The 22,893-nt window shown below is 42.2% G+C and overlaps 1 protein-coding gene across 5 annotated transcripts in view; it reads left to right on the forward strand.

The window, feature by feature from the left end:
* The window catches only part of DTNBP1 (dystrobrevin binding protein 1), a 176,557-nt gene that overhangs the window by 53,371 nt on the left and 100,293 nt on the right, over window positions 1–22,893 (forward strand). For all 5 annotated transcript variants that reach the window (XR_003999052.1, XM_030552481.1, XM_030552480.1 and 2 more), the window contains exon 7: window positions 21,416–21,438. Coding sequence is in view for 4 of the 5 variants with exons in the window: in XM_030552481.1 (XP_030408341.1) it covers window positions 21,416–21,438 (23 nt within the window). In the remaining variant the exon portion in view is untranslated. The remainder of the gene's footprint in view (window positions 1–21,415; window positions 21,439–22,893) is intronic.

Raw genomic sequence — 22,893 nt, forward strand, 5'->3', positions numbered from 1 at the left:
AAGTCATGGACAATAAACAAATTCACAGAAGCCTGGACTTGTCTGTGACTTTTGCTGCTGCGGCTCCACGATTTCCCGTGCCACCGTGGTGGCTGGGAGCTGTGGGGTTCCCCCCACTTCCCAGGGCAGCTGGAAGCTGTAGGAACGCCCTCCGCCTAGGGCGGCTGGGAGCTGCAGGGTGACCATATTTCCCAAAGAGGAAACAGGACACCCCCAGCCACTTGCCTGAGGAATCCCCCTTCCTCCCTGCTCGAGGCTATCGCCTATTCCCGGGACTCTGGGGAGGGCCTCCTCAGAAGTCTATCATCTGTCACTGGAACCTTGCAGGGGACCCCCTGTTGCTGCTGTCTCTGGAACCCTGCCAGGGCCCTGCTGGCTGCCAGCTCGAGTCCCGCAGCCCCTGGGGCTGAAGCAGAGAATATCATGGAGGTCTCTGGAAGTCACGGAATCTGTGACTTAAACATAGCCTTAATTATAATGCATTTCGAGCCTGTTTAGTTTATCAGAGCATTACTCTCTCAAGTTTGGATTCTAAATTGTAACTGTTTTGTCTGTTTAGGCCCTAATCCTCCAGTTGTTTACATGTGGGCACAGGAATATACCTGCATGCAACAAGCTGTAGGTTCATGGCCTAAGAAAGGACAGGAACCGTCTGTGTTTGTACAGCCCTTTGTACAGTTGGACCCTGGTGCAAAATGAAGAATAATGCAATAAAACAACCAGAAATAGCCATATAGAAAAACCTAAAAAGATTTGGTCACTAATGAAATCAGTAGGTAAATTTCAGATGACAAGGCAGTAGCAGTGTCAGGAATAAGAAAACTTCAAAGGTTTTACTCACGTTAATCTTGTACTAATGGTTCCAGATGTTGGTAGTCTAACAACCACACACTTAATTGATTTGCACATTTCTATTTAAATTTTTTTTTTATAGTTCACTGTTTTTCAAAATCAGGCGGGGCTAATATAACACATACAATTAAATATCGTGTCACAACTCCTAGGCTGAGTGACTGATCAACGACAAAATTTGGAGCACAGTCTCTAAATTTCCTGCAGTTAGGAATATGTGTGCATGTTGTGCTGTTCCTTATCTGGTTTCAAACATATTAATTTTATGGGGTTTGAAATTGACAGGACTGTTTGTTGCCCTTGAAGTTCTTTGAAAAACAAGTAGGCTTCTTGTTCTCTAAGGTCCATACATGCTTTTAAGAATAGAGCCAACAGAAAGATGAAGGAAGGAAGCTATTCTTGATTAGAACAAATCTAAAATTCTGGGTTTATTATTGGTAGGGTAATCTTTTTTAGGAACTGAGCATTTAACATTATTGTAATCGTTGGCAGGACTATTTTGTCTGGGGACATTTTAAAGAGACAGATCCATTTAACTAAGGGTTAAATTGCTTTTAAACATAATAGACTCAAAATGAAATTTGTTTTCAAGGTAGATTTGTAATTCTCTCACAGGCTTCTTGTTTCTGATGTACTTAAAGAATTTCTTGTTTGTTTTTGACTTTGGCTATTTGTCCATCCGTCCTTCACTTCTTAATAGCCGTCTTATATTTTGTGCTGTAGATTATTCTTTTTTTGGCTTCATTAGGGTTGGCTTTTCATTTTCTGAAGAATCTCTTTTGGCTTGAATAAGTTTTTACCTTTTTATTTAACCTTTCTGTTTTATCTCGTTTTCCTGCTTTATTCTTCTTTTTATGGCTAGGCATATCTTCTGTCATCATAATATGCTTAAATAGCCACTGTGCAGAGTCTGACTTTTAATTTGCTCAGTCATGAGCTTTGGTACTTTCATTAGGCTTAATTGTTTCTCTAATCTCTCTCAATATGGTGTACACCAGGGGTCAGCAACCTCTGGCGCACGGCTCGCCAGGTTAAGCACCCTGGCAAGCCGGGCCAGTTTGTTTACCTGCAACGTACTGGTGCATCAGAACTACTCGCTCCAGCTTTGCTGCAGCTCGTCCCAAATCTTGTCTTGTTCAGTAGTACCTGTTTCAGTTAGTCCGTTAAAAGTTCTAGTTTAGCTAGTTAGAGTTCGGGCCAGAGTATGCTCCGGGCCCCCAGGTTTAAATCGTGCGAGTCTTGTAGGCATTCGATGCCCAGAAGTGACCTGCATGCCAACTGTCTCCACTGCCTGGGCGAATCCCATATCAGCGATGCTGTAAAATCTGCAGGTCCTTCAAACCCAGGACAAAAAAATAGAGACGTGGAGTAGGCACTAGCTCCTACTCCGGTGCGCAGAGCATAATCGCTACTGGGCACTCTGTCATTGGCGTGACCCCCCAGCACCTTCCAGTGGCCAACACCCCTCCCCTGAACCCACTTGAGGAGAACAGGCAGTCAACTGAAGTAGTAGGAGCCAGTTAGGCCCTTAAGATGTTGATATCTTCCCTCACTCAGGCCCTGCTACCTGCCTGCTTATTTGTCCTCTTCAGCTGAGTGTTGAGAGCCACTATAGCTGGCACAGAACAACAGTCATGAGTGAAAGAAGAAAATGGCCATCTGGAGCAGCATTCAGAAAAAGAAAGCAAGCAAGAGAAGCTTTTCCATCTAAACAGGAAGGAGCTCTCCTGAGATACACAGACGCAAATGTTCATGGTGAGCCTTCCAGCCCCAGTGAGGACGTGAGTGGTGAGAAGATGCCTGATCTTCCAGTTAGTCAGAGTGCAGGTGACCTGGCAGCTACTACATATCCATATCTCCATCTCAAATGGATGTAACCGGAGGGTGGGGGGGATGGAGACAAGGAGCAGCTGGGGTTGGATAGAGGGCAGGGGAGTTCGGGGTAGTGATCAGGGGGTTGGGGTATGGATAGGGGGCGAGGCGATCAGAGGGCAGGGAACGGGGGGGGTGTCGAATGGGGTGTTAAGGATTCCAGGGGGCAATCAGGGAGCGGGGGGTTGGATGGGGCGGTGTGGGGGTGCCCGGGGTGGTTAGAAGACAGGGAGTGGGGGTGTGTGTGGATGGGGCAGGGGTCCCAGGGTGGACCGTCGGGCGGGAGGGGGAAGAAGGGAGGGTGGGTGGAATAAGGGGCAGGGGCTGGGCCATGCCTGGCTGTTTGAGGAGGCACAGTCTCCCCTAACCGACCCTCCATACAATTTCCAAAACCCGATGCGACCCTCAGGCCAAAAAGTTTGCCTGTCCTGGTCTTACCACTCAGATGAGGCATTTCAAAATGTTCTGAAGCGTGCACAGAAGTTGGCAGAGGAACTTGACACTGAAGCTATTTTCCCATCCATTCAAGAATACAAGAGTCATCAAAGACGACGGCATTTTTATTACGAGTCACGGGATAATCTCATCAGAGACCCTCAAACAACAATTCAAATTTGAATTCTTTAACCAGGTGCTAGATTGTGCAATACAGTCAGTTGAAGAACGTTTCATGCAGCTCAAAGAACACAGCAGTATATTTGGGATGTTGTATGATATTCCAAAACTCCTCACTATACCTGAAGACCTTACACCAGCAATGCAGGGCACTATAGACAGTGCTGACACATGATGACATGCGTGATATTGATGCGAGTGATTTAGGTGATGAACTGAAAGCCCTTTCAAGATACATTTCAGCAGGGTCAACTCCAAAGGCTGTTCTGGAATATATGTGCACAAATAAGATGACCACCCTCTTTCCAAATACTTTTGTTGGTCTGCGCATATTCTAACACTTCCTATAGCAGTTGCCAGTGGAGAATGCAGCTTCTCCAAGCTGAAGTTAGTAAAAGCACATCTACGCTCCACAATGACACAGGAGAGGCTGGTTGCCCTTGCAACTATCTCCTGTCTTAGATAGTGGATCTAGAGCAGGGGTAGGCAACCTATGGTATGGGTGCCGAAGGCGGTACGCGAGCTAATATTTATTGGCACTCACACCGTTCTGGCCACTGATCCGGGGGGCTCTGCATTTTATTTAATTTTAAATGAAGCTTCTTCAACTTTTTAAAAACCTTATTTACTTTACATACAACAATAGTTAGTTATATATTATAGACTTATAGAAAGAGACCTTCTAAGAACTTTAAAATGCATTACTGGCACGCAAAACCTTAAGTTAGAGTGAATGAATGAAGACTCGGCACAGCACTTCTGAAAAGTTGCCGACCCCTGATCTAGAGACTGGTCTGTCAACAGATGTGGTGTTCCCTGAGCTGGGCACAGACCTTGGTTCCTGCCCATGGCCACCAGGCACTTACCCTCAATACCTGTGTGGCTGACTGGGGGCCATCGATCTCTCATGGAAGGAAGGATTACCTGGACAGACCTCTGCCTTATAGAGCTTTTTGATCTATAGCTCAGTGTGACCGTCTGTACCTCTCTGTTCACCCTTTTTACAAAACCATATTAAATTTTGTACAAAGCATACTTGATTTGCTGATCATTATTGTCCTGGTTAAATGTAGGGCAACGTTGTATGTAAAGATATAAATTCCATTGTATAATATTACAAAGACATATTCCAACATGTTCTGGGGGGCAGTCACAAACGAGTTCCACAGAGACAAAAGGCTAGCTAACGCCTCAGCCAGGTGTCAACAAGTTCAAATGGACCAACACCTGAGTAAGTGGCCAGTCTTGGGCAGGAGAGAGGGTGTGGGCAAAAAAAGCTACATTTTGACAAAGAAGAAACTTAAGGTTCCTGGCCCCACAGACTTTCTGAACATCAGCCAGAGATGATTCTTGTGCTAGAGAAAGGGCTATAAGAAGAGAGGACAGATGCCCCAGATAATCTCTGTCTTGCTCTCTATCCATGGCATTATCAACACCCGAAGAAGAAAGGGAGCCATGGGCGGGAGAGGGGGGACGGAAGTTAGATTCTGGCTCAAAGAGATTCAGCTAGTAAGACTGCTGGAACGTGGTGAGAGACCTTTGCTTTGTATTGACTTGACTTGTTAAATTAGGTGTTAGTTGCATTTTACCTTTTATTTCTTCATAATCAATTCTGAATTATATGCCTCATTACTTGTAGTTAATTAAAATATTTCTGTAGTCAATTTCTTGTGTTTTATCTAACCTTGTGTGTTTGGATTGAAGTGTTTGGGGAAACAAGATAAGATTTGTGCATATCATTTTTCTGTTAATAAATGATGGATTTTATATGAACTTGTATTGTCCAGGAGGGCAGTACAAGGCACACGTGTCTGGGGGAAAGTGTGGGATTGGGAGTTTGTTGGTGTGGCCTTGTAATGTAATTTGTGAATGGCTGGCTATAGCATGCATACAGTGTAGCTGGGAGTGATTTACATGCTGAAGACTGTGCCCGAGCAGACCAGGAATGGTGGTTTTCAGAGCAAAGCAGGGTAAAAGATACCCCAGGTTGAAGAATTGAGACGACACAGCTGTCCATAAGTCCAGACTGTACCCTGAGTAATGTTACACTCCGTCACTCAGGCTGCTTCTGAGCAACAGCCACATTAGATTTCCCTCCAACCTGAGGATTTACCAGGGATATCCTATCTCATTCAGTTAATTTATTGGATTCCGCTGTCCTAGTCATCCCCTGACAAAGCTATAGTACCTCCCAGTACATTTCAGATTGATGACTTTGATCTGCACCCAGACTTTTCCATCCTGGAGTGGATGAAAGGCAAACCCAGCTCACCTCAGACACTGTTGAGATGGATATCTAACTGTGTGAGAACCTGCTTTGAGTTGGCTAAGGTGGATCCTCCCTACTTCTGAGCTCACTTCACCAGAGCTCAGGCAGCCCCTGCAGCATTGCTGAAAAAAGGGAAGTTACTTACCTGTTTAGTAACTGGAGTTCTTTCAGATGTTTTCTATAAGCAGATTTCATGACTTACCCTCCATCCCTTCTACCTAAAAGTCCATAACCACCCAGCATTCTTCAGTGGGGAGGAAACTGAGTGGCAGATGGCCCAGTCTACCCTTTTGTGTGTTTGGTGCAGGACACAAGGACTCTCAGGGTGCATGTGTACAAAGTGGCTTGCGTCACTGCACACAGCGTCTCCTAGTCTTTTTTTGGAATGTCCAAATTAAAAGAATTAACAAATGAGGGAAATGAAAGATTTCTACACACACACACACACACACTCTCTCTCTCTCTCTCTTACTTTTCCTTCTCCTTGCCACAGGCAGTAAGAGGTAACTGATGGAGGGTTGTGGCCACTCCACCCTTTATATGCTCACGTGGAAACCCAAGGAAGCATGTGATGCATTTGTGGCCCTGACAGATACTGCTATTCAAAATAGTCTGATTTCTCACACATCAGATGCGTGCATATCTATAGAGGGACACATACTTAAAGAAGAACGTCAAGTTCTATAGTACAGTGCCAGCAGGCACAACTGACATTTCAGGGAAAGAGTAGGTAGCAATGAAAGAGTAATTAAAAAAAAAGAGAGAGAAATTGCATGAGTCACATATGAATGGTAAGCATGAATTAACTGTGTGTGTGTGTGAGTGAGAGAGAGAGAGAGAGAGAGACTAACTAGTAAGTGGGAACCAATGAACAAATGTTCCTCTGACAAAGTAAAAAATCACAGTGCAGCAGTTCAACATATTGCCATTAAGTTGAAAGGTAAGCTGAAGTGTGTTTTCAAACAAGTACAGATAGAATATTGTTTGCAACGTGGAATTCATAACATACAGTGTGTTAAGACAAGTTATAGATTGTTTCTCTGCGATTTTATGTTTAAAAATATTTCCCATCACTTGCTTATCACAATCCAAGATAAAATCCAGAAGATGCTGCATCTTCCCTGCTGTGGCAGGAAAAGTTAACAGCTTATTTGGTGCAGGGAGCTGCATTCCTTGAGTCAGGTTCTAGTGATACCAATTGCAACAGAGAAGGCATCATCTCAGATGTTGTCAGGTATAAAGCCTTTCAGATCACTTTTGTGATGCCTCATTGGGAAAGAGTCACTAAATTATATATTATATATTTATGAAGAATATTTGACAGGATTGGGGAAAAAACTCATTTTGTTTTTTCCTCCAAGAAGGACACAGTGGGCTCTCTTTTTTTCCCCCCAGGGGATCTAATTTTCTTTTTATCTCAAATGTCACTTTGAAGTGCTTACATGAATAAGTGAGATGGAATGGACTGAAGTATTTAAAACAACTCTCCAAAGTAAACTTTACATATCGAGATGTATGTAGCAGAAAAGGATTCATGTTAATCTATTGTCCCAAAGGGTGCAGAAAATAGTTCTGTTTTGATTCTTCAAAATCAAATGTAAAACTTTTTGTCTAGTGAAGTAGAAGATAGAGATCAATGATTCTGCAAGGGAGGAGACATTTTTGAATGTTGTATTCAAAACGTATCCATAAAAATAATTCAGAAGTCCCTATACCAGTATTTTCAGCAGCTTGCCACATCAGTTAATTAAGGAGCAATTTTTATTTTCTGCACACAAAGATAGCAAAGATCAACTGGTAATCAATCTATTAAAAACAAATGAAAACCGCTGCTATTATAATACTGCCCTCAATTTAGCAATTTAAAGAAAATGATAGAAGCATTTTGCCCTCCATGTGTTCCTATAGATTTAAACTACATGTTTCAGCTGCAGGAGAGGGGGGAATTAAAACAAGAGCTAAAATAAACCACATTGATATGAGTGCAAGATGATCAGTTGAACATGGAAGTTTACCTAAAAATGGTTACAAGTATAGATACAGGGAAAAAAAGCGTTTCTACTCAATTCTGTTTCTTCTGGATCTGGAAAAAAAACCTTGAAGGATTCTTTGATCCACTTTGCAAATGTTGTCATTCAAGACACAGAGACAATTATGGAGACTGCATCAAAGTGACAGAAAAATGGTGGAAGCAAAATCATTGAAAGCAGGAGAGATGATGAATTCACAATTTTGTCCATTTTTAAGAGATCTGCTTTTCTGTCCAGCCCGCTCGACATGAGAGTAGTATTTCAGAACATTCAAATTTGTTTGGTTGAAATTTCATAATAGCATAGTGTCATAAACAGATAGCTAAGGGTTAATGTCTCTTTCACCTAAAAAAGGGTTAACAAGCAGTGACCTAAAACACCTGACCAGAGAACCAATCAGAAAACAAGATTTTTTTCAAATCTGGGTGGAGGGAAGTTTTGGGTGTGAGTTCTTTGTTCTTTGTCTTGTGTCTGACCCTCTCGGCTCTGAGAGTGATTTTCCTACCTCCAGGCTTTCTAATCTTCTGTTTCCAAGTTGTAAGTACAAAGATAGTAAGACAATAGGTTTATATTGTTTTTTTGTATTTACATGTGTGTAGTTGCTGGAGTGTTTTGAATTGTATTCTTTTTTGGATAAGGCTGTTTATTCACTTTTTTTCTTAAGCAATTGACCCTGTATATTTTCACCTTATACAGAGACTATTTTTCATGTATTTTTCTTTCTTTTTATAAAGCTTTCTTTTTAAGACCTGTTGGAGTTTTTCTTTAGTGGGGACTCCAGGGAATTGAGTCTGCAGCTCACCAGGGAATTGGTGGGAGGAAGAAGTCAGGGGGAAAATCTCTTTGTGTTAGATTTACTAAGCCTGACTTTTCATACCCTCTAGGTGAGGGGGAAGAGAGATTAGCTCTCTCGGTACTTGTGTTTCCAGGACTGGAAGCAGGGAATCTCCTAGGGTCATCCAGGGAGGGGAGCCTGGGAGGAAGTAACCAGGAAACAAGGGAAGGGGGTTATTTCCCTTTGTTGTAGGACTCAAGGCATCTGAGTCTGGGGGTCCCCCAGGGAAGGTTTTGGGGGGACCAGAGGGTATCAGGCCCTAAAAATTCCTGATTGGTGGGAGCGCTATCAGATCTAAGCTGGTAATTAAGCTTAGGGGAATTCATGCTAACACGCATATTTTGGACGCTAAGGTCCAGATCTGGGAAGAAATGTTATGACACATAGTTCCTAAGAAAGCAAACAGATTCATGATACATTTACCAAAAGCAAATACAGAAGAGTGGTAAGTCTAGCAAGTTAGTAGACTGGGGACTCAATTGGTGATCTGTTTTACTTACAAAACTGCAAGCTTTTCATTTTGAACAATATATGCACACTTTTGAAGCAGTAAATATGAGTATAAAGTGAATCACATCCTCATAAAACTTTCTGGGATTTTTCCACAATATTTTTCTAGTGGTTGGGGTGGGGAGGAGGAAACACTCTGGAAAAGTGACTTCGCCAAATTGAAAAAAATCCGCTTAGTTTTAACTTATGAACTAAAAACAAACCCAGAGGTTCTCCAGAGTTTTCCATAACGTTCTAATGTTTCTGCCATCTTTGTGATGTTGGCCAGAATATCAGATTGTGTTTCTGCAATCTGTTTTAATATTGTTTTAATATTATTCCCTGATGCCTGATGTATCCCATTAAAAATGTCAACTGTTCTCTTGCCTGATGTACATAATGAGCTAGTCTATAGAGAAAATCTTTGAAAATTTAGCTCAAGAATATCAGTTTGATAGGCTCTACCAATACAGTTTTGCTTCGTAGCAGTGTAGTTCTGGAAAAGTAAAATTTATTCTTACTTACAATGCTTTAATCCTAGAAAGTGCTGCAGCTACATACCATTTCACACTGAGCTCTTACATCAAATGTAGAAAGTGATTATTTTTATTACTTTTGGAATCTGAGTTAAAAGCTACTGCATAACTTTAAAAAGGATATTTGAGTTGCATTGCCAAAAAATTACACATTTCAAATATAGTATTTTAAGTGTGCGTTTAACCTATGAACATTTTATATATATTTTAAGTTAAGCGCTCAGGAGGCTTCATGTTTTGTTTTTTTTATCAGAAGTAAGACTACATTTTAGTCATGGGTATTTTTAGTAAAAGTCTTGGGCAGTAAACAAAAATTCATGGCCTGTGACATGTCCATGACTTGTACTATAGACCTCTGAGTAAATCTTGGGTGGTGGAGGGAGAGGGGGGAAGAGAAGAATGGTGGCGTGCTACCTGGCACCACTGCTGCTGCAGGGTGTGCATGGGGCAGGGCTGGCAGGCTCCCTACCTGTGAGGCTCTCTGGAAGCGGTGACATGTCCCTTAACTCCTAGGCGGAGGTGCAGCCAGGGGGTTTCACATGCTGCCTCTGCCCTGAGCACCAATCCTGCGGTTCCCATTTGCTGGGAACTGCGGCCAATGGGAGTTGCAGGGGCGGCGCCTGCAGGCAGAGGCAGTGCGCAGAACCACTTGGCCACATCTCCACCTAGGAGCCAAGGGACATGTTGCCGCTTTTGTGGAGACCCCGAGGTAAGTGCCACCCAGAACCGTCACCCCCTCCTGCACCCCAAGCCCCTACCCCAGTCCTGAACCCCCTCCCACACCCAAACCCCTGCTGCTGCTGGGGGTGGGGTGGTGGCCCAAGACTACCTAGCAGCGGCCAGTGCGCCTGGCCTAAGGCCTGCCCGAGCTGCTTCTGTGAAGGTCCTGGAAACTCACAGAATCCGTGACCTCTGTGACAGACTCTTAGCCTTAATCAGGAGTATGTCAAGCTTACACTACTGCCATCTTCCAGGTTTCCCTAGGTAGGCAAGATGAGCTGTACTTCAGGAATCCATCCAAGGGGAAAGAGACCTTGAGATTAAAGCAAACCTTCAGCTCTCAATATTTGGCATCTTGCAGATAGGTATTTGAGTTAATTACAGTGAGGGCTGAATAAAGAATCAAATGCTCTTTTCTGTATTCTATGACAGATATAATAGCAGTTATAGATTAACTAGAGTTGAAATTGAGATCACAACTGTAAATTCTGGAAAAGTGTCGAACTATAGAGTTAAATAAGAATAAATACATGGCTAAGGCCCTACTTGAATCGCAGGATGATTGTCAAATAATTGCAGCCGAGTTGCAGACAAGAAGTGGAAAATTGCGGAAAAGTAACAATAGACCTTTATTAATGGCAGTATTTGTTTTTAAGAAAATTTTGCTGGAATAATATAAAAAGTCAAGTGTTTTGTTATGCCTGCTAATACTTTTTGATAACTGGCATTTTGCTGCAACTGTATTACAGTCATTAACGCACGAGGCTGACAGCGGAAGCCCTGCCGTGTATGGGGCTGACAGCAGGAGCTGCTATCAGCTCAGATAAAAAGGGTTTTGCTATACTAATGGGGGGTGGGAGGGAAATGTGTGTTGCAAACCTCAAAATATATGCAAAATTATGGACTGTGCAAAGGAAGCTAATCAAATTGCAGTGGAAGCCTAATGTTGCAGGATCCAGAATTTCTGTGGTATCGCAAATTAAGTAGGGCCTTATACATGGCCCAATATTTAAAAAAAAAAAAAAGAAAAGAAAAGTCTTGACAGAATCTTGAAAAGCTTAAACAGCAAAAATAGGTGAACAATAAAAGTGACTGGTCACTGAAAAGGACTTTGATATAACAAACCACACGTGATGTGTAGGTTGGACATGGGGGGGGGTCAAGTGCCCCCCCACACCCCCAGATTGGCCTGCCAGGGGTGAGTAGAAAGAGGGGCTCCGTCTTTCTCTCCCTGTGCCTCTCCCCAGCATGTAACCACTCCAGGTGTCTCCCCTGCCCAATGACCCTGCGCCCAGCCCAGGGCTGCAGCACTCTCCCCACCCCACATTACCTGTGGGGAGGTGGAGGGGAAGGGGCTCTCTGTCCTTCTCTTCCTGTGCTTCTGGTCATGTTTGGCTGATCTCCCTGGCAGCCAGGCGGGTAGCAGGATGGAGCCACTTTCACCTGAGAGAGCCTGGCTGGGAAGCAGTGGCTGCCTGCTCTCTGCCCGGACTTGTCTCCTGGGAACAGGTGGTGGTGGGGGAAGCGTGTGACATGCTATGTTGCATTGAGCTAGCATGCTAAAAATAGCAGCATAACCGGAGATAGCTTGTGTGGTGGATCAGGAGAGTATGAATTCAGAGTATATAGGTGGGTTTGTACACAGGTGGTTTGCCCAAGCTATGCCCAGCTACACTGCTGTTTTTAGTGGGCTAGCTCAAGCAGAGTTAGTACTTCTGTCTGCCTGAGCTGGGAAGCACACTCTGAGCTGCAGTGTAGCTAAACCCATACAAGTGCATTCTTAAGTAGTCTTAACATGAGGCATAAATCCTTAGTTCTTTCTCAAAGTAGGTGCCTTTAGGTGGGACGTTTCACGTAGGGTTGAGGTTTCTCTTCCTATTTAAAAAGTTATAAGGAGTATGCAATGAGTCTGGCTGAAAATTTTCTTGGTAGTTCAACCATTCAGTCTTTGAGAGAGATCAGCAATATTGTCTACCTGCATTTTAACCATTAGTCGTCAGAACTAGAAATTTATGTACCAACAGATGCAGACAGAGAAAATTTATGTGCATGATCATAAGCTGGGATGAACTCTTCCCCCACCGAATCTTCTCCATTAGGAGCAATACTTTCCTGTCATATTTTATCCTACAATAGATAAGGGGTTTCTGCGCAGTTGCTGACTGAAATCTTCTCAGTTGGTGGCTGCTTGTCCACATCCAACAAGTCTGCTGACATCCATCCCAATTTAAGCATTTTTAAAAAAAAGTCTCTGTCAAATGAATCATTGTCACTGGACAAGGCAGTCCAGCCAGCCCGTGCCCTAGCAGTCGATATCTGGGCCTGTCAGGGTCTCCTAACATATGTGGTAATAACCGTGGATATAGAAACAATGGTCATTCAGGAAGTATCACGTACTTTTTGGCATTCTGATTGTCAGCTCCTGCCAAGAGTGCTGTCCCCATCACTTAGACTTCTCTAAGGCATTTGACTTGATACTGCATGGCATCTTGATTAATAAACTAGAACAATTCAAGATCAACATGGCGCACATTAAATGGATTTAAAACTGGTTAAATGATAGATCTTAAGATGTTAGTACAAGTGGGGAAGTCATCTAGCAGCTGTATTTCTAGTTGGGACCTGCAAGGATGAGTTCTTGGCTTGCTCCAAAACGTCTGTTAGTCTATAAGGTGCCACAGGACTCTGCTGCTTCTTGGTTTTTGCTATTTAATGTTTTTATCAGTGACTTGGAAAAAACTGACACATTTTGCAGATGACAAAAAGATTGTTTGCATCCATCTTACCAAGTTATCCATTGTGCGGATGGCCATATATAAGGGTCATACATTTAGAAACAAATAATGTAGGCCATACTGACAGATGGGAGACTTTATCCTTTGAAGCAGTGACTCTGAAAAAAGACTTGGGGATCCTGGTCGATAAACAGCTGAACTTGAGCTTCTGAGTGCAACTGCAATTCTGTGATTAAATGATGAGCAATGTGATCCTTGGATGTATAAGATGGGGAATATTGAGTAATAACAGGTTATATTACCTGTAATTGCCACTGGTACAGCTGCTATTGGAATACTGTGTGCCTTCACTTCAAGAAGGATGTTGATTAAAATGGTGAGGGTTCTGAAAAGAACTGAGAGAATGATTAAAAGATTGGTAACATGCCTTATGGGGAAAGTCTTAAGGAGCTCAATGTATTTAGCTTATCAAAGAGAAGGTTAAGAGTGACTTTGTCTATAAATGCCTACATGTGGAACAGTAATTTGATGATAGAGTTCTGCTGTTCAGTCTCTGAGAAAGATGTAGTAAGAACCAATGGCTGGAAGTTGAAACTAGACTAATTCAGGCTGTATATAATGCACAAATTTTGATGGACGAACTAGAAGAGTTGCTGGATTAAGTAATACTTACAGGTGTTAGACAAAAGGAAGTGTTCCTTCCAAGAAAAGGTAACCTGGATTGCTTGCTGATCAGCCCTAATACAACCATCATCACCTATTAGCTGCCTCTTCTTTTGGGCAGCATCAGCATCAGTGCTTCTAATTTTAGGAGCAGCTAGTGTGAAAAATAAGAGGAAGAATTCTTTACAAGATGTTTCCTCAGCATAGGTTTATTTCTGTCTATGGAAAATGTTCATTTCCTTTCCTGTTGTTTTTTATCAAATAGTATTACAGGATTCATTGTCTGTGGTAATGTGAGAGTGTATTTAGCAACTTTCTAAATTCATTTAGAATATTTGGAAACCTAGGTCTGTCGTTTGGTGGCACAGTTGCACTGCTGTATGTACATAGGTTTAGGAGACCTCCTACTTCTGTTTATTCTCTGACTTTCCCTATAGCAGCTGTTTCAGATTTGGATGAAGCAGTTTGCTATTCTTTGTGCAAGAATGAATGCAGCAGTGAGTAATTTGTTTGGAAGCTGAAGTAATCATCCTGTATATGTTGTAATGAAAATGGTGTGTATGGAGGGAGACTCAAGACGTTGATGTTAGTTCATGGATAATAAGCGCTTGTGTCTAGATAACTGATAGAATATTGGTGCCATAGCATATCCCTCTTCCCACTTCCATGTTCAATATTTATTACCATTAAAGAGTTGCTAATTGCTTGATGGTTCTGGTTATCTCTTTATATTGACCCAAAAATGCAGTTTATCATGCATTCATTTCTTTGTTTTTCTCTAGCTATGTTCTTCCTTAAGCAAGAATAAAATTCTTGATTGACGCTGAGATTCCTGTGGGCCATCACAAGATGAGCATGCAGAGACTTGTATTATATCCAGATTAGGATACAGTGATGCACTGGCTTCCTTTACAAATCAAGCTTCAAATATTGCATTCCAAGGAGAGCAAGTGTATTGCTTAAGAGACCAAGAAACTTCTTGATTTGGTATTTTAGAGGGTAAAAGGCTTTATAATCAACTTTTTCATGTTGGTTTTTTGTTCTTTTTTCCTCTCTGGGCACTGGTCCAAAACCATATTTAACCATGTCTTGATGGAGGGTGCATTCTTACTGGTCTGTAGATAGTTTATATAATTGCTTGTAATTGATGTCAGTAGTTCCTGCAAAAGAAGTAATTTACCTGTGACAATTAAAATGATGATTCCAGTTACTCTGTGAATAAAGCTATATCAACTGGAAATCATTTTTGCTTATACTTGAGATTTTAAAGGAGAAATTCAGGAAGCATTACTTAATCATCAAATGTTTTGTCGTATTTAAAAAAAAAAAAAACCCAAGTGACCCTTTACTCTGTATTTTATTGATCATTTGAAGCTTTACATTTCTGACTTTCCCTCTCTTACTGTGTAACTGAGGAAACCTAATTTAGTAATATAATATCACTAGTACATGAATGAATAATCTTAGCTCCTGCTGCTGAATCAGTTTTTCCCTTTCTCCTCCCCATGACTTATGTTGGAAGAGTAGGAGGGAGAGTAATATCATGTGGAAAAGGAAGGCCTTTCCATGGGTTTCCAAACATCAGTGATATCACAGAGCCTTATCAGAAGTATGCTCTGATTTTCAAATAGCCCTCTTACTTGTTTTTAAAAAAATACTATTAAAAATATCTTTTTAGTAAAAACCAAAAGAGTTAAAGCTTACCCATCACTAGGGCCCTACCAAATCCACGGCCATGAAAAATGCTTCACGGACCATGAAATCTGTATAGTATAGAGTAAAAGCATACAGAAGACCAGATTTCACGGGGGAGACCAGTGTTTTTCAAATTAGGGGTCCTGCCCAAAAGAGAGATACAGAAGGGGTCGTAAGGTTATATTAGGGGGGTTGCGGTATCGCCGCATTTACTTTTGCGCTGCCTTCAGAGCTCGGCATCAGGAGAACAACAGTTGGCCGGGCACCGAGCTCTGCAGGCAGTGCAGAAGTAAGGGTGGCAATTCCATACCATGCCATCGTTACATCACTGTTGCTGCTGGCAGGGCTCTGCCTTCAGAGCTGAGAAGATGGAGAACGGCAGCTACTGGTCGGGAGCCCAGCTCTAAAGGCAGTGCCACCACCAGCAGCAGCGCAGAAGTAAGAGTAGCAGCACAACCCCTTTTGCCCCCCAACTTTTTTTGGGGTCAGGACCCCTACAGTTACAACACCATGGAATTTCAGATTTAAATAGTTGAAATCATGAAATTTACTATTTTTAAAATCCTATGCCCATGAAATTAACCAAATAGTGAATTTAGTAGGGCCCTGCCCACCACATACTAGCCTCAAATAAGCTTACTATACAGAATAAAGAATACCTGTGCTGCCACAGTCGAGCAATTTAAAGGAATAACACTTGTAGGCTGTATATAATTGCGACATTGTCAAACAATTTTTTTATATTGCTGTAGCACCCAAAATGTGCAATATTCTTGCCTCAAATATCATTTTATTAACATCTTAATATTGTAACTTATTATTTGGGCTGGTCAGATAGGAAAATATTTGAATATATTCATTGAATATCACTGGTATTGAATAATATATTTGTCAAATAGTATTTGACTAGCAAAGCATATCAAATAGCATTTGTCAAATTATCCTATGACTATAGGTGAAATTAGTCTAAAATACTGACTGAATAATATTCTGCAGGCCCTACTTACTTCATCTTGTCTTATGCCACCTTTCCCTTTCTGATTTCATTTAATGTTTTTCTTTCCTATAGTAGCTTATGGTCCTTTTTTCCAGAATTATGTCTGTTTGCTTTTTTCCTTTTATCTGTTCCCCTAGTTAGCCGCCTAATCTCAAGATTTTTGTCATCTTTCTTCTCTCTACTTCCAACCCGTCCCCCGCAAAAAAAAAAAAAAAAAAAAAAAAATATTCCATACGCAACCCATCACTTTTTCTCTTGCTCTCTTGTCTGCCTTGCATGCAAGGCTTGGAAAGTTACTAGATACCTAACATCTAGAGAGTTTAAACTTATTAGCTAATGATTGATTTTAAAGACTGGAGCAGGTAGTGAATAGATATTATACAAGGGCATTGCCCTGGGAAGATGCCAGCTTTTCCCTGCCCCACATAAGCTTACTACCGCAACTTTGCTTCGGTCTTCAAATTTATCATACACCTATTATGTGGAACTGGATATGGACAAATTGAGTACTCACTCTGTAGAGTAAATATAAAATTAGAGAATTAAGGTTAGCTTAAGTTTGATTAAGGAAATGTTTTGAAAAGAAAGGCCCTAACTAGCAAGTAAAAGAAAGGCCTTGAAAGTAATGACTTGTAAGGCCAGAAGGAAAGAAGTAGGGTGGATGTCTTGTTCAAAGAATAATGAAATAGAAGGAAGTTTCTAAAAAGAAGGCCTCTGACCAATAGGGGTAGCTGCAGAGAGTTTTCATTATGACAAAGAGAATATGTCTTAAAATGAGCCAGCGTTACTCTTCCCACCCCCACATACCAATGTTATCTCAAAAATTAGGGCCTATGTAAACCAAGGTGCAGAGGAGAAACTATTGATCAGTGTGGCGGTCCTGGCACTGTAGCTCCCCTTTGTGGTGTCGGCTCCTCGCCACTCTCAAGTTCCCGCACCCATCTCTCTGTGGGCGGCCAATCACGTCCTACTGGCCTCCTTCCACAGCCTCAGAAACCACCGTGACATTATCATCAAAGAGGCTGATCAAGGAGGTGCTGTTGTCATCATGAACAGGTCTGACTACCAAAAGGAGGCTGCCAGACAACTCTCCAGTACCAAATTCTACGGGCCACTTCCCTCAGATCCCACTGAGGAATACACTAAGAAACTGCACCATCTACTCAGGACACTCCCTACACTAACACCGGAACAAATCAACATACCCTTAGAGCCCCGACCAGGGTTATTCTATCTACTACCCAAGATCCACAAACCTGGAAATCCTAGACGCCTCATCACCTCGGGCATTGGCACTCTCACTGAAGGACTGTCTGGATATGTGGACTCTCTACTCAGACCCTATGCTACCAGCACTCCCAGCTATCTCCATGACACCACTGATTTCCTGAGAAAACTACAATGCATTGGTGACTTTCCAGAAAACACCAACCTAGCCGCCATGGATGTAGAGGCCCTCTACACAAACATCCCACACACAGATGGAATACAGGCTGTAAGGAACAGTATCCCTGATGATGCCACAGCACAACTGGTTGCTGAGCTCTGTGCCTTTATCCTCACACACAACTATTTCAAATTTAATGACAATATATACCTCCAGATCAGTGGCACCGCTATGGGCACACGCATGGCCCCACAATATGCCAACATTTTTATGACTGACCTGGAACAATGCTTCCTCAGCTCTCGTCCACTCACACCCCTTCTCTACCTACGCTACATTGATGACATTTTCATCATCTGGACCCATGGGAAGGAGACTCTGGAAAAATTCCACCACAATTTCAACAGCTTCCATCCCACCATCAACCTCAGCCTGGACCAATCTACACGGGAGGTCCACTTCCTAGACACCACAGTGCAAATAAGTGATGGTAACGTTAACACTGCCCTTTACTGAAAACCTACCGACCGCTATGCCTACCTTCATGCCTCTAGCTTCCATCCCGGGCACACTACACGATCCATTGTCTACAGCCAAGCACTGAGGTACAACTGCATCTACTCCAACCCCTCAGACAGAGACCAGCACCTACAAAATCTTCACCAAGCATTCTCAAAACTACAATACCCGCACAAGGAAATAAGGAAACAGAACAACAGAGTCAGACATGTACCCAGAAGCCTCCTACTGCAAGACAAACCCAAGAAAGAAACCAATAGAACTCCACTGACCATCACATACAGTCCCCAGCTAAAACCCCTCCAACACATCGTCAGAGATCCACAACCCATCCTAGACAATGATCCCTCACTTTCACAGACCTTGGGTGGCAGGCCAGTCCTCGCCCACAGACAGCCTGCCAACCTGAAGCATATTCTCACCAGTAACTGCACACCGCACCATAGTAACTCTAACTCAGGAACCAAGCCATGCAACAAACCTTGATGCCAACTCTGCCCACATATCTACACCAGCGACACCATCACAGGACCTAACCAGATCAGCCACACCATCACCGCTTCATTCACCTGCACATCCACCAATATAATATATGCCATCATATGCCAGCAATGCTCCTCTGCTATGTACATCTGCAAAACTGGACGGTCCCTACGGAAAAGGATAAATGGACGCAAATCAGATATTAGGAATGGCAGTATACAAAACCTGTAGGTGAACACTTCAATCTCCCTGGACACACAATAGCAGATTTAAAGGTAGCCATCCTGCAGCAAAAAAATTCAGGACCAGACTTCAAAGAGAAGCTGCTGAGTTTCAGTTCATCTGCAAATTTGACACCATCAGTTCTGGATTAAACAAATACTGGGAATGGCTAGCCAACTCCAAAAGCAGTTTCTCCTCCCTTGGTTTTCACACCTCAACTTCTAGAAGAGGGTCTCATCCTCCCTGATTGAACTAACCTCATTATCTCTAGCCTGCTTCTTGCTTGCATGTATATATCTGCCCCTGGAAATTTCCACTGCATGCATCCAGCGAAGTGGATATTCACCCATGAAAGCTCATGCTCCAATACGTCTGTTAGTCTATAAGGTGCCACAGGACTCTTTGCTGCTTCCACACAATCGTCCCTGCCTGGCGAGGTAGTGCAGCCCGTGGGCCAGAGTCTGTGTACCTTGCCCCAGGTACCCAGGTGGTGTGGCCCAATGGCCAGAGTCCACATACATTGCTCCCTGTGTGGGAGCAGTGTGGCCTAATGGCCGGAGTCTATAGAGTCCCCCTCACAAGTGGGGCAGGGTGGCCTAGCGGCCAGAGTCTGTACAGTCCCCGCTGCAAGCAGGGTCGTGCGGCCAAGCGGCTGGAGTCTATACAATCGCCCTCGCAAGCGGGATAGCGTGACCTAGCGTTCGGAGTCCGTGCGATCCCCTTCGCAGGCAGGGTAGTGTGGCCTCGTGGCCAGAGTCTATACATTTTCCCCCTTGCCAGTGGGGTATTGCAGCCTAGCAGCTGGAGTCCATACAATCCCTTCACAGTTCAGGGGTGAGATGGTAGAGGGACCTGGGCCCGCCCTCTCCACTGGGTCCCAACCCAGGTCCCTGGTAGTGGCAAGCTCTCCTTGCCACCCGCTCAGCAGGGATCCGCCTGCAACTTCCTACCATAAATGCCAGGTTCTCTGCTGCGGGAGGTCCTCCGATCTGTCCTTCTACTGTGATGTTCTCCGTTGGGGTATCAGGGAGTGTCCCGGCTTGGCTGGCTTCCAGATCCTGTCACGCAGCCTCCCCCTCCTCAGGAGCTGGCAGCATGCCTCCTTCTCCAGCGGTCAGACTGAGCTGTTCTGCAGGCTTTTATACCTGTTCTCTAGTTGGAGCACGCCCAGCAGAGCTTCCGGAGCATGGCTTCCTCTGCCAGGAAAGAAGGGTTAACCCCTGCGGTACCAGTGTAGGGCCATTCTGCCCCATCATAGTCAGCAAGAAGGAGGGGAAAAGATTAAGGAGAAATGGGGAGAAAGGAGATTATAAATCTTACCTCGATTTGAGACTGGAAATGAGTATGAAGTGTTTCAAATTGGTTTTTAGCTGAAGTCAGTAATTGGCAGTGACATCACTTGTTTGTTAAATGGTATGAAAACATAAACTCTTAAAGGAGTTGTTGCTAATATATGCCTGACCATGTTGGAGCCGACTAATATGGGTCTAAGCACCCTGATGCTTAGCCCATTTGTAAGTATCTTGATCAAATGCTTAAATGTTTTGTTACTGTTTTGGATGTAGTAAATTGCTTATTATTTAGGATTTTGGGGCATATTTAGAGCAATTGTATAAATACCATTTTGCCTTTGAATGTAATAAAGGAATTTATGGTTCAATTAGCGTTGTAATACCCTGCATAAATAATAATTCCAAGACAACCCCTTTAATTCCCCCCCTTCCCCAATTGCTAGAAGGAAGAAAAAAGGTTAAATTATTCTTACTCACCTCTCACTGTAATGCCTTCAGGCAGAAAGGGAAGTGCTTATGTATGAAGGGATGAATGGGTGAGTCTGCTGCTCTACCTGTCTTCCTTCATTCAGGTTGCAGAGTTTTGTGGTGTCGCTATTCCTTCCATATTTTTGAATCCTCCTCCTCCTCCTCCAGTAAATAACTCCAAAATCAGCTTTCTCAAGCAGCACCGTGAAATTTACCAGATTTGTGTCTATTTCACTGCTAACCATAGGGTTTTGAATGTCAGTCCTGAAAACTGACAAGACAGTAGTCAAGTTTTCATTCTTCTACAGCTTGACAAAACTCTGGGAAGCAGCAGGGATGTCTTAATGTCTGTCAGTGGACTTAAGAAGCCTTCATTTATTATTTGATTATACTGAGTTCATATTCATGTTACCTTTGCAACCAGAAGATCTAGAAACAGTGAGAATAGATATTTATATGTAATATATATTTATAATATGTGATAGCTCAGTTCTAAAGAAGTTGATATCAGTTACTTGCTTCAGGAAAGCAATTTTTTCAAGCTCTGTATATGCAGCTAGAAGTTTCCATTAATCAAGTTTCTAAAAATGTCAAAATACTCATATCCTTCAGTTCACCTTTTCATGCATTTTAAACCATTGCAAATCTTCATAGATAATCCCAGTTGCAGTTTGAATTTATGGAACATATCTGTTTTTAATCTGAGACTTTATATTCTGCTTTCTCTCTCCTACAGGAAAGAACTTGAAAGCTTCAAAGGTAACTTCTCTTTTTAGTTCTACACTTTAGAATTGCTGCAGTTTTCTCAATATTTATTGTATTAAATGTGAAAATGGTAAAAGGCTTTTATTTTGCATTGGCTGACGTTCATCTTATGTCACAAACACAGTGTTTTGTTACTCTGTCACTATCTGTTTCTGCTGCTGACATTTTTAGGATAATAGTAAATGCTATAGAAACACAGATGGGACTTTCTTCTATGGGTCTTGTGAGAGAAATGCTAAATTTCAAAGATCCCATACCTAGTTTAACTCTCTCCTGGAGGGTTTTCTAGAAGTGAAAGACATCAGGTCATAGGGTAGTTACTATGTCTTTTTCAACTTGAATTGGTTTTTGACACTATCTGGAAACAGCTATGCAGAAGTCTGATAGTTTTCACTGTATTACACTATATCAGAGAGAAAAATATGATTTTTTTTGACTGCTTATTTTTTCTCCCTTACTCTCCAGTTGGGTTTGTTTTAAAGCAAGAATGTACTATATGTCAGTCTAACATAATACAAAGGGGGTGGGAACTTTACATAGTATGACAGTGTTTTGCCACTATAGTGTGTTGGCAGAAGATTTTGGTGTTTATGGTTTTAATAAACCTTGCATTTAAATTTATAATTTGCTACTTAAGAATTTGAAATGTGTGATCAGTTTAAAAGTTAGCTGTACCCTTTTGATCTAGGTAAAACACAAGTGTGAGATGATATTTTCCATCTCATGTATATTATAAAGATTAGTGAAGTTTGATTCACGCATGTTAGCTTGTGCAATTTAAAATATGGCTGAAAATTTCTACAGAACACTGTCTTTGCCTGTTTGGTTCATTAACTTATTTTATTATTATTATAATGCTAAAAAAAGAAAAACAATCAAGTTAACATTACCAGACAACAAGTGACACAGATTATGTAAAGTGTCACCTTTGTCTGCAGCTCTGTACTGCAGTTCTTTTCATTGGTTTGACAGCCTTAAGCACGGACTCACTCAGTAGATAGCCAGACAACACAAAGTTGATTCTGTTCCAAGGCAGTACAGTTTTTAGTTTTATGATGCTAAGTTTTCCTTCATAGGCTGAAAAACACAATCCTCCGTATTTGTATTGATACCTTAGTGACTTCTGGAGTCAGTTTGTGAACATCAACAGACGCCCGTAGCTGCTTGTGTAGCTTGGCCGTGTGGTCTTTGGAGGTCTCTGGTGCTTTCAGGTGCATAGAGTGCAAATGATTTAACTGACTGAATTGTGAGACATTCATATTTACACTTGCATTTATTACATTACTCTTCAGACTAGTTTGCCATATGGACCTAATGAAAAGGCAGATGCAGACACAACAAATGAACTTTGAATAATTTTTCATTTTGATACAAAGAGGCATGATTCTTAAATATTTTTCTTAATGTTTACTGTAGATAATGAAAAACAGTTTTTTACTTGAATAGCTA

The sequence above is a fragment of the Gopherus evgoodei genome, chromosome 2, assembly GCF_007399415.2.
Source record: "Gopherus evgoodei ecotype Sinaloan lineage chromosome 2, rGopEvg1_v1.p, whole genome shotgun sequence".
NCBI lineage: Eukaryota > Metazoa > Chordata > Testudines > Testudinidae > Gopherus > Gopherus evgoodei.